The sequence below is a fragment of the Lasiodiplodia theobromae genome (assembly GCF_012971845.1).
Source record: "Lasiodiplodia theobromae strain AM2As chromosome Unknown scaffold_10, whole genome shotgun sequence".
Classification (NCBI taxonomy): domain Eukaryota; kingdom Fungi; phylum Ascomycota; class Dothideomycetes; order Botryosphaeriales; family Botryosphaeriaceae; genus Lasiodiplodia; species Lasiodiplodia theobromae.
Window position 1 is genome coordinate 661,414 of NW_023336300.1, and position 12,209 is coordinate 673,622.

Consider the following 12,209-nt stretch of genomic DNA (forward strand, 5'->3'; position numbering starts at 1 on the left):
TCGGATGGAGGATGAGCGGAAAGCATCAAGGAAAGAATGATCATGTCGTTTGATGTTTTTCTTTTTTTCTCTCTCGGTAATTGGTGTCGGTAAGGGCGCATGTCCTTTTTTTTTTTTAATTTTTTGTTTTGGATTGATGAGAGCCGACCAGCGGCGTTGCAGAGGTTGGGAGACTTCGGTTGGTGGTGATGTTGTTAGGAAGTGGTTTGATGGATGCCGGAAAATTATCGATTATCGTCCTTCGTGCTTCGTCCATGTTGATTCAGGTTGGCGATTATGATTATCGTGATGTAATTCGTTGCCTTGCCAATATTTGGAGGGAAGAGTGTCGAGATAGAGACAAAGGAAATCGTGGTCCTCGTGTGGAAGAAGGTTTGCTTCAGTAGGTCGTCAGCTGATAGATCCCAAAGATGCAAGATGGCATGATACATACAATGACTTCAACTCCACATGGGTGGCTCTCGTGGAGAAGGCATTTACTGACCACCAGCATCCCTGGGCCAGGGTCCCTGGGGCTTAGGCTTGCGCTGCATCCTCGACGGGGGCCTTGCCGGTCCGGCAGCCGAGCGGGGTCTGGTCACCTCCATGACATCCATGCCGCCAGCAGCAGGAGAGGGAGCAGAAGCAGTGGTAGAGGTAACCCTCTTGTTGGCCCGGAACATGATTGGAAAGAAGGAATTGATGACGAAGAAGAAGGCTTGCTGGAGGAAAGGACGGAAAGAGATGGTAAGCCAAGTGGTCGCCGAGACTGTGAAATCTTTGACGCTGAAAGTGGTTGCTGCACGGAGGAGTCCCATGGTGGATGGCACGGGCGGGTGGCTTTGTTATATAGATGGTGTTGGACAAAGTTTGCGTTGTTCGTCTGGGGCCTTGGGCTGCCGCTGCAGTGTGTGAGTTGTGTGTTGTTGTGTGATGGGTGGCGCAGGCAAAGAAAAAACTTCCTGTGGGTAATTTTTGGAAACGTTGACTCTTCTGATGCTTGGGTGGTCAGTGGTTAGCGGTGGTGTGTGCTCGCTCGATGTGCTGTCTCCCCCTATCCACGTTGCCCCTTGCTTCGTGACCGGTCAGCCCAGCGATGACTCTCTAGTGAAGGCGACCTTGAGGCGGCGTTCCTGAATGATCGACCACCAATGTACGTGTTTACTCTGTAGCATCCAGAGCCGCGCGGGATCGCAGCCAACGGCCCGCAGTGGTTCTTCCCGCTGATTGCGCAAATTGGGCCCTGTCTTGGAGTACGGGGGCCAGAACAAGCAAAACCAGGCTGATGCTCAGGGGTGGTGGTTGATAGTCATGGTGGCGATGCGGTGAGTGAGCACTTCTAACCAATCGGGCCAAAACAGCCACGCGGGCGTGAAACTCGTCCAGGTCGAAAATTTTCGGCATAGCCTTGCTGGCTGCTTCGTTCGTCAGAGCATGCATGATTAGGTGTTTCTGCCGGGGTGGCGCTGACAAGCGAGCCCAATTGCCGCAGAGCTGGATTCCCCGTCAGCAGCGTGCTCCCGAGCATCCGGGTTGAAGACCTACGTATGCCTTAGAACAACACGACGTCCCCCCGGCTGTCTGAGGCAAGCGATGACTGTATGCAAGCCCAACGCCCATGCCAGAGCTAGACAGCCTCATTCAAGGCGCCGCAAGCCTGTTCTGCCTTGGGCGACCTCGCTGGTAGACTCTTTACATTTCGGCATCGCGCGCGGATGTCGTCCACGACGAGTCGCTTGACGCCGATGATCCCTAAGCGCACGCACGACCATTGGCAAATCCCGATGGCCCAGCGATCTGAGCCGTTTGCCGCCTGGTGGATTTTGCGCGCTACGCGCTTCCGCGGCGAGCTGGTGGACCGGTATGTGGTGGAGAGTTTCCCGTTTCGGGCCGATCCTGACGATCACCGGTCAGTGGAACTGCATGCCAAGTGATAGAATCCTTCTCGAAGCCTCGCAGGGCGGAGCCTGTGCACCCTTGAGTCACCGTGGATGCGTTGTAGCATCTCACCAGCTGGGAAAATTTTCGTTGTCGTGTTGCTGAGAGCAGAGACGTCGTTGCCCGAAAGAGGTGATGTCCAAGCCATGCTGGTGATAGGCCAGAACACCTGCAGGATCGCGCGTTTGCTGCTCCGCTGCCACGCAGCCTTACGTGCAGCCAGGTCCAGGGTCTCCCGCCCAGGGGTAAGCGACAGGGCAGGCCTGTCAATTGCGGCCTAACCACACGAACCATCGCACTTCGCCTCATCATCGAGTGATGCGATGTCAGTGACAGCAGTTCCACACGGGAAATGGCTCAACATACCTCGAACTACCCGATCGACAATCGAACGTTCGGCGTCGTGTCTGCCATTCTGTCAGTTCCGTCTCCAGCGTGTGACTCGTCACATTCTTCTCAGGCGCTTACGACGGAAGCACTTTCCGCAAGACACTCAAGAGGCAACACGTAGGAGAGAGATGGAGAATCAAAAATGCCGGAATTGGAACCAAAGAAAATCATCGCATTGCTCGGCCTTCTGATGCCGCCCGTGAATTTTTCACACCCCTATTCCAACCGTATCCCATTCCATGTCATTCATGGATGCCGCAAAACGCCGCGCATCGCCGCCGGATGCGTATTCAATGGTATGCTGATACACGGGAAGAAAGGAAGAAGCAAACCCAAAAAAGGAAACTGGAGAACCAACGTGGCCAGCGATATGCGTGCAGCCCTGGCAATACTCATAAGATCCTTGATACTTTGGACCAAACACTTTTCGGTATCGGAAACTCATAACACGGAAAGCAGGCCGAGAAAAGAGGTCGGCGCTGTGTCTTTCGATGATGCTAAAATTGCAGCCGCTTCACCGGACTTGTATTGCCGGCTGGTTGCTGGTGTGCTCCCGGGCCACCAGGAGTCTGACTTGGCCGCGGCTCGAAACCTCCATGTTGCTGCATTGAGTGGTGCGCAGGGGTCTGGTAGAAACCTCCGATCATCATCGGATGACCTGGAGTGTCCCATCCTCCACTAGGGTACCGTTGGGGGGTAGGCGGGACTCCCCACTGGGGCTGCTGCTGCCACTGCTGGTGGTACTGTTGAGAGGGATCCGGATGACCCTGCTGGTGATGAACTGGGTGAGTGTTCCGGAACTTGGTGAATGCAATGTTGTTGACGAAGAGGCAGACGATAACAATTATGAGGCAGAAGAACTAAGAAAGATGGGTCAGCTAACGTATCCATAGCGAATGAGTGGCAGACACAGCCGAGGGCGCAGCATACCATGGCCTTCCAACTGATGGGCTCGATGAAACTGTTGAAGATGGTCGCAAACGTATGCGCACTGACTCTCGCGCGACCGACTTTCTTCGGGTCCCGGTTCATGCACGCATGCCAGTTGTCGCAAAGCTGTGCCATCGCAGGCACGCGCGTTTCCGGGGCACACCTATTCTCGCGGTAGTCCCGTGCGCACACAGCCATCTCAGCTAATGCCTCAGCAATAGCTCGGTCTGCTTCGATATTCACATCGCTCTGAATTGCGCTCCAAAACGAGTAAACGATCCAGATGATGCAGCCAACGAAAAAGAAGTTCAGTATGAGCTGGGCGTAGTAGGACAGGGTGTGCGGGAGGTTCGGATGCGAGTCGATATAGGAGAGAATTGCGCCGATGACGTTGGTCGTTGCTGGATTCTTCCCATCTTTGGTCCTGTCGTCGTCGTCCGAGTCGGCCTCAGCACCGCGCCGTGTGCGTCCAGAGTTTCGTCTCCGACCCGTCTCCTTCTGCCGGCGCCTGATGATGCGCTTCTCGGCCTTATCCGAGTAGGGCACTCTGGCCACGCTCGTTTCCTTCCCCGGGCTGCCGAGCACCTTGGCCAGCCCGCCTATCCAGCTGTCTCTTCTCCGATCCTTCGCCTCCTTCGTCGGACTCTTCGTTGGACTCGCATTGTCCCTGTTCTTCCCACCCGCCATGAAACTCGCCGCACGACTCTTGAAGCCCATGAAGCTGCTGTCGGGCGTAGCCTCGCTATCTGCGTTGTCCGCGTCCGGATCTCCAGGTGTTTCGGGCGTCTCGCCGCCGGAGCTAAAATTGAAGTCGGCAACGGGCTTGCGCGGGGTCGAAAACTTGGGGTTTTGCAGATGTTCAGGAACGGAGGAGAGGGGCTTGGTGGGGCTGCTGCGTCCGGTGTTGTAATCAACTGCCGAGGGCGCTTGCGAAAAGTAGAAGGATTGGGAGGCTGGAGGCCGGAGGCTGGGTGCGGACTTGTTCGGCGAGTCGAATAGACTGTGATTCCCTGTCATACACGAAAATACATCAATTCCGGCCCAAAAACATCTCACAATGCCGCTAGAGCTTCTGCACAATCGCAAGGTAGCCAGCGCGGAGTGGTGGCGCACCTAACTTACGTTTCTTGTTTTGCGCGTTCACGTTGCGCGACGCGGTGATAAACGGCGAGCTCTCATCGATAGGGCCGGTGCCGTTTGAGTACTCGTAATCCATCGGCGTGTGCGCCGAGCGAAACCGATCCATAGCGAGAGCGCACAGGTGGTGCGGCGACGGCGGCGGCGGTTGACCGGGTGAGGGTCAGGCAGGTTGTATTAGCTTGCGCTTGACATGCTTCTGGGATGTTTACAACGTGACAACCTAACAGCGGTAAAACCTCGGCGATTGAGCTTGATGCCGCGCCGACCCCTCGCGCTCACGTGCGCGCCTTGAGCACGTTCCCAACACATTATTACCACCTGCCTTTCGCATTCTCGGCCTTCTACATGCCAGCGCTGGACTCATTGACAAGCGAGCCCGAGAAATCCATTTCACATGTTGGAAGGCACAAGCAAGTAGTTTGAAGTTTTAATTTGAAAATCTAAGCACAAACAGAGTATGACTTAATGCACCAGAACAAGCCACCGCCATGGATATACATGAACTCGCAAAATCTAGATGCCTCTTGAACCCATCCTACCATAACTCCAAAGCAATAAATCATTACCAACACAGTTCGCCGTTTTCATTTTTTGCCCCCTCATTTTTCTTCGTGCATTCTTCCCGTCATCTACGACGCCGGAGCGGTCGCAGTCGCCGCCTCCTGCGGCTTATCATCGTACTTCTCCCAGTTGGCGAGAATGTTGCCAATCTTGGGCGAGTTGGTGAGGCGGTACACGTCCTCGAAGTACTCCTTGGTGAGCTCGAAAGGACGAGCAGTCACGTTGGGAATGTACTTGCCGATCAGCTTGCTGGGGTCGATCGACGTCTTCTGAATCTTCTTCAGCAAGAACGAACGGAAAGGCTTGACACCGGACCGCAGGAACGTGCTGTGGAACGGCACGTCGATACCCTTGAGCGGAATCGTCGCGAAGCCACGCTGCAGCTCCAGAGGCTTCGGCTTGGCCTCGGTCTGCTTGGCGCACTCCTTGATGATCTCGACCAGGTGAGCCTTGACGTCCTCAAGCGAGAGGGTCTGCATCAGCTGCTGGATGTCGATCTTCTGCGCCTTGAGGTAGTTGGTGACGTTGGTAAGGCAGTCGAGAGCCCTCAGGTCACCAGCAGCGACGTACTGCATGTTGGCGATGTTGTAGTTGACAATTTCGAGCAACCAGCCAGTCTGCTCAGCAATGTTCTCAACAACATACTGGAGAGCCTGCTCGTTGAACGTCTTCGAGATCCTACTGGGGTTGACCGCGCACATGGAGTAGTTGGAGCGACCAGCTTCATCGCGCTCGACAGCGACTTGCATAGTCAGACCACGGTAGAACACGACAGACACCAAGCTCTCGATGGGCATGACCTCAGCAAGGGCAGCAAGGGCAGCATATTCACCGAGCGAGTGACCGGCGAAGCTGCTGTCAGTCTGGACAAGACCCTTGGCCCTCATGTCCTCGAAGGCGGCCTTCTCCATGAGAGTAAGCGCCGGCTGCGTGAACTGAGTAGCAGAGAGCAGGCCACTAGGAGAGCGGTAAGTGTACGAGGTAGTGTCCTCGTCGATCTCCTTGAAGATCCTCTCCGACTTGACGGTGCCGTCAGCAGCCACAGTCTCGAAAGTCATGGACATGTAGTTCTGGCGGATGGCCTTGCCACGAGGTCCACCAAAGTGAACGGTGAGCTCCTTGGGGTTGTTCTTGACAATATGGGTGATGGCGAAGCCGTAGTTGTCCAGGAAGTGCTTGTCGGCACGGTCCCAGACCTCCTTGGCGACGGGGCTGCTGTTGTACAGGTCCATACCCATACCCTGCTCCTGCGAACCCTGACCGGTGAACACGTACGCGGAAGTCGGCTGCTCAACCTCAGCCTCAGCAAGGAGGACCTTCTCCTCAGTCTCCTTGTTGGAGGCCTCGATCTTGATGATCTTGCGACCAGAGACCATACCGACGTGCTGGAGCTTGACGTCGATATCATCATCGGGCAGGACCATGCCGACGAGATCGGCGTGGAAGCTGCGGATGCGGCCGATGTTGTTCTCAGCGGCCCAGGTCTCGACAAGGCTACGGACGGCAGCACTGGAGTACATGCCGTGGGTGATGGTGCCAGGGAGGTTGGCAAACTTGGAGAACACCCTAGACACGTGGATGGGGTTGTAGTCGCCGGAGACGCGCGCGTAGGTCTCGTTGGACGCAGGAGCCTTGAGGGTAAGCGGGTTCTTGCCGTGCAGAGGAATGGGGTTCTCGAAGAGCACAGGCTGGTCAACCTTGGTGCCGGTGCGCTCAAGGTAGTCGACAACAGGGTTGCCGTGCGAGGTGCCTGCCTCGTACTCCACGGAAGCAATCTGGACAATCTCCTTGGTAGGCAGCTCAAGCAGGACCTCACCAACAGTCTCCACAGAGCTGAAGACGCTCTTGTTCTTGTAGCGGGTCAGCGTCTGGAGCTTGAAGGTCAGGGTTTTGTTCAGGAGATCAATGTCAGAGTCCTCGAGCTTGAACCACTCCTTCGAGCGCAGAACAGCGACGTCCTTGGTAGTTGCAAGGTGCAGGTTGAAGGGCGTCTCCGACTTGCGCTGGAAGGCATTCTCGAAGTCGGTGTAAGCACCGCGGTACAAGAACTGGCTGGTAACCTCCATGACGGGGATGTTATCGCGAGTGATAGTGCCGCAGACCTCGACCATCTTACCAGACTCCTGGTTGATGACAGCGTTGACCTGGGCGGTGGTGTCGAGGACATCGCCCTTCTTGAGAGGCTGGGCACCCGGGATCATGCGGAACTCGTTCGACAAGTGGACAAGCTTGAGCAGATCACCGTCGATAGCACGAGGGAAGATGGGCTTGGTGATGGCCTTCCAGCCGACGACGATGGCGAAATCCATGGGCGCGAAGACCTCCTTGCCGGGACGGTCGACAAAGGCCTCGCCAGTGTTGCCAACAGCGTGGACGAAGTCATTGATGGCCTCGCCGGTAATGGTAGCCCTACCGCCCTCGAAAGTGGAAGTGACGGAAGCATCGAAGGGGCACTCCTCGTCGCCGAACCAAAGCTTGTAGTAGAACTCCTTGATCCTGTCGTTGCGAGACTCCATGACCTCGCGGATGGGCGCGTAGCCACAATCCGGGTGGTAAGTGAACTTGAGAGGCAGAGCAACGGGCTTGTGGAGAGCAGAACGCTCCTCAATCATGTTGACCAAGATCTCATTCTGGCCCTGGAGGCTGATCTCGACAGTCTTGATGTGCTTGCCACCAGTGGAAGGCTCCCTCATGGTGATGACAGTCTTGGAAGGCTCGTTGGGGTACGAGATCTCAACCATCATGCCAAGAGTAGGCGTAAAGATCCTCTGCATCGGGTTGGTCTCGAACCTCTGGCCCTGAACGAAGACATCGGCGGTGAAGAAAGCGTGCCTCCAAGAGTAAGTGTTGCCGGCCAGGAGCTGCATCCACGACTTGATGTCGGGAAGAGTGGCGTTAGGCGCAGACGAGAGCCTGTAGATGGTCTTATCGGGAACTTCAGAAACGGTAAGACCCTCGACCTCAACGACGTCATCGTGAGCACCAAGGAGCTTGGAGCCGAAGTACTCGACAACTGGGATCTTGGACTCATCGCCGCCGTAGAGCTCCTCGGTCAGAGCCTTGATGTGGCCGTTGTGAATGCCATCGAGAATGTCCTTGATCGGCTCGTCGACCTTGGTGGAGTACTTGGCAGCCATGGGACCCTGAAGGACGGCCACTCTGCCAACGTCCTGGTCGACAATAGCGTCGAGATCCTCGGACTGCCACAAGGAATCCTTCTTGAAGTAGAACTCGAAGTTCTCGTCCAGGGCAGGAACGAAGGGAACAGGCTTCTGCGTGACCCTCATGCTGAGCATAAGGAAGTGCTGCACATCCTGAGCGTTGATGAGCTGCTTGTCGGCCTCAGGGTACTCCTTGAGAAGCTTCTCGATGAACTCGAAAGGCTGGTCGAGCTCCTTGAAGTTCTGAACCAACGAAGGCTTGCCGGGGGTGGAGGTGAAGCGCTCCTCAACGCGGCGAATGAAATCTCCAGTGAAGTTGCGCAGGGAGACGTCGATCCAGCGCGACTGGTGCTTGACGTACTGGAGCTCAACCAGGCGACGGACGACCTCACCGTAGGTCATGTCTTCAAGGTCAACAGACTCGCCAGCGGAGTTTCTGCCGAACCAAGGCTTCTGGAAGTCGTCGTTGAGCTTCTTGATGATGTAGTCACGGTTCTTCTTCAGCTCCACAAGACGCTTGGCCTTGTCCAAGGTGAAGATCTTCTGATCCATCTCGGCCCAGAACATGATACCGCGGGTGGCAAGCTTGTGAATCGGCTCACCCATCTCAGAGCGAACGGTAATAACACCGCCGGTGGGACGCTTGTAGGTGTTCTCCCACTCGCTGTCATCAACACCAGGCGCGTCACAGATCGCCTGCTTAGCAGCCGGCGAGGTGTGGGCCTCCTTGGCAACCATCATACGGCTACCGAACAGGCAGCCGTCGAAGGGCATGGCAGGGAAACCAAACTTGTTAGCCCACACACCGGTGAGGTAGGGGTAAGTGTCCTCGGCAGCACCGAAACCACTGCCTGCAACGAGGATGATGTTGTCGCACTTGCGAATGCGGCCGTACATCTGGAGGATGGGCTGATGGAAATCCTCGAAAGAGTGGTGACCACCACCGCGACCACCAGTCCACTGAAGGAGGACAGGGAAAGTCGGGTTAGCCTTGGCAATGTTGATGACCTGCTGAATAGCATCCATAGAACCGGGCTTGAAGCCAATGTGCTTCAGGCCAAGCGTTTGAATGTATTCGTTGGCAACCTCGATCGACGGAACACCAGCACCGATAGTGAGACCCTCAATGGGGACACCCTCGGCGCGGAGCCTGCCGATCATGGGAATCTGCCAGCTCATGGCACGCGGGTTGACGTAGATCAAATTGATGTTGATACCACGACCGGCAGGGATGGCACCCTCGATATTGCGGATCGCGGCGGTCATCATGGGGTCAATGAAGTAACCACCACCGGCCAATTCGATGTGGTAGCCGGCGTTCATGGTGGCAGCGACGAAGTCCCAAGGAACGGTGCAAGGAGTCATACCCGCAACCATGACTGGAGGCAGGCCGATCAACCTACTCATCTTGGTGTCGACAAAAGTCTGGCCAGTCGAGGTCTTGACAAGCTTGGGACCGTGCTCCTTGACCCAGTCAACAGCGTACTTGACAGCGTGCTCAGAGTCGCGGTCGAACAGCTCCGGCTTGTAGCCAACCTCGGTGTTCGTGGCATCCATGGTGCCAGCAAGGATGACGCGAACGCCGGTGCCCTCCTTGTTGCGGTTGGTAAGGACACCCAGACCGGAGATGCCGCCGGGACCGAAGTCCAGCACGTGAGTGGCCTTGGGGAAAACAGTTGCCTGCTCCCAGTTCACGGGGTCCTGGGTGATCATCCTAACAAGAGTGGGCACAATGTTCGCCGCCTTGTCCTCGCGAATATCCTTGCCCGTGTTGGTGTCGAACATGGCAATGCCGAGATCCGCGCTGGGGATGACGATGTCCTTGAGATCCTCATCGAGGAACTTGGTCGCCTCGGCAAGGTAGGGGCTGTGGAACGGCGCGGTGATGGGAAGGAAGCGGTTGACGAAGCGGACCTTGCGCTCGGTGAAAGGAATGCGGTTCTGGTCAAGGCCAGTCGGCGCCTTGACCTTCCTCAGACGCAGGTTCAGACCATAGAGGGAGATCGGAGGACCGGTGACAACAAAGTTGCGCGCGCTGTTGACCAGGGAGATGGCGATGTGCTGATCCTTGGGCAAGTGCTCGTTCGTCGTCGCAATGTGCTCCTCGACAGCCTTCCTGGGAAGGTCACGGATCGAAAGCATAGGCGTGGGGGTACCCTCGCCATTGTCGATCGAATCCTGCAGAACATTGGGGGCGAGAGATGTGCGCGGGTAGGCCTGCTGGCTGCGAGAACCGATCCAGAAGAGAACGGTCAAGGCATCCCGCGACGCCTTGTCGAAAGTCTCCCAGCTCTTGGAGGCCGCAATGGCGGCAGCGGTAACGACACCCTGCGAATGGCCAGTAGTGCCGCTGAAGTAGCTCCGGAGGTGGCCGGGGTGGCTTCCCAGGACACGGCAAGTGACGACGTAGTGAGCAAGCTGGGTCAAACCAATGAGTGGCAAGCTAACTGGCGCCGAAACAAGGTATTCAGTGTCGGGCTGCGACTCCTTGTTGTTCAGCCACCGCAGAACGTCCAGGCCCTTGGCGTACTGCTTCGAGACGCGCTCGTCGCGGGAAAGCGTCTGCAGGTGGGCAGCGGCAGCGTTGACGAAATCCTCAACGAAAGCCGGGTAGGTAGTGTAGACCTCGCGGAGCTCCTCAAAGTACTCCTCAATGTTACCCTGGCCACCGAAAACAGGGTAGATGTGTGCGTTGCCGTCGGCGGCCTCGCGGAACAGCGCCGAGTCGTGGTGCTTGATCGGCCTGTCAACAGCGGCGCGAGCACCGTAGTATGCGCTCACGACGGTGAGCTTCTTCGCCTCGATGCCGGGCAGGCGGGCGGCAATGGCGTGAACCTCGTTGCCCTGGAGGAAAGCACGCTCGAACTCGTTCAGCACAAGCTTGAGCACCTCCTCAAACGAGCCCGGGTCGTCGCCCTCCTCGACTTCCCTGGCAATGAAGCCCAGGTATCTCGCCACCAATTCGCACTCGGACGACGGCTCGTCATCTTGAGCACGGTCCTCGGTCGGCTCGGGGAGAGTTGAAAGGAAGGTGTCCTTGAGTTGTGAAGCATTAAAGTGGAGGGCGGTGGGGATGAGGAAGGTGTGCTCGAGCGAGCCGTGGGAGAGGATGAGAGGGCGGAGGTGCGCCTGCGAGCGCGGCGTGGAGACGCCAGTCTGCGGACCAGAGCCGTACATGGTTGCAGATGTGGTGGCGGGAGAGTCGGTGTCTATGTGTAAGGCCGAAGATTAAATTGATGCTGGCCGGCAGAATCAGTACAATTGGCCCCCGCACAGAATGCTGCGGCAACTTTTTGGCAGGCACGGACGGAGCAATTGCTCACGCCCAACGCCCACCAACACCGTCGGACGGGGAAGACAGCAGTATTGGACCGGACGGCACTCACCAGAGGCGCGGTGGCAGCTAAGACCAACAGTCCGTGGCGGCGCAAGGGAATTCGTCTGTACTGCGTGGGCAGCTCCCTTGGCAGTGGGTATCACGTCCCCGGGTGCTGGGGAATTCTAAAAGTGGAGGAGGGGAAGAGGCGGGCAGAAAGAAGAAGAGAGAGGGTGTAGCAGCGAAGTTTTGGAGGCCTGGCCGCGGACAGCAACTCTCTTTTTTCTGTCGCGAGCATGCGCTCGGCGGGCCTGGAGCACAGCTTTCAGTTGAGCGCGTCTGTGCAGGGGTGCATTCGGTTGGGACGTCAGCTATGCACGATTAACGCTGGCGCAGGCTCCCCCCGGCCAACCGCGGGGCCCTGCCGGGCGGAAGGAGGCTCACCTGCATGCGCAGCCGTTGCTCGGGGCCGACCGGGAGTGCCAAAACACGCGCGGCGGCGAAAATTGCACTCACGCGGTTCGCTGAGCCGTCCAGATTCCCAAGACCGGTCCTGTTGGCGGCGTAGCGCAGGGTTGGGCGTGCGGAGATGCGTGATTCATGCGCTCATCGCCGCGACGCCAGGTCAACACTAGCCGATTTTCGTTGGGCGCGCCGGCAGCCAAAGCTTCAACATCGAGCTGCCTGGCTCAACACCTGTGCCTGCCGTGCGCGCCAGAGCCACTGATACCAACAACAGCTCGCCCGTGCGCTGCCTTTTGAAAGTCGTGCCGCCCCGCCCTTTCTTCTTGCAC

The 12,209-nt window shown here is 57.2% G+C and overlaps 3 protein-coding genes across 3 annotated transcripts; all 3 read right to left on the reverse strand.

Moving 5' to 3' along the window:
• Positions 1-476: 476 nt before the first annotated feature.
• On the reverse strand, positions 477-797 carry LTHEOB_3991 (uncharacterized protein; the record flags this gene model as incomplete). The annotated part of the gene is made up of 1 exon (XM_035512975.1): positions 477-797. One exon carries the CDS (start codon positions 795-797, stop codon positions 477-479), a length of 321 nt encoding a protein of 106 aa, XP_035375384.1.
• Positions 798-2,804: 2,007 nt separating this feature from the next.
• On the reverse strand, positions 2,805-4,483 carry LTHEOB_3992 (Nucleus export protein Brr6; the record flags this gene model as incomplete). The annotated part of the gene is made up of 3 exons (XM_035512976.1): positions 2,805-3,167; positions 3,238-4,247; positions 4,360-4,483. The coding sequence occupies 3 exons, from the start codon at positions 4,481-4,483 to the stop codon at positions 2,805-2,807; spliced, it is 1,497 nt and encodes a 498-aa protein (XP_035375385.1).
• Positions 4,484-5,006: 523 nt separating this feature from the next.
• LTHEOB_3993 (Fatty acid synthase subunit beta dehydratase) lies at positions 5,007-11,276 on the reverse strand (the record flags this gene model as incomplete). The annotated part of the gene is made up of 1 exon (XM_035512977.1): positions 5,007-11,276. The coding sequence occupies one exon, from the start codon at positions 11,274-11,276 to the stop codon at positions 5,007-5,009; it is 6,270 nt and encodes a 2,089-aa protein (XP_035375386.1).
• Between the last annotated feature and the right edge of the window lie 933 nt (positions 11,277-12,209).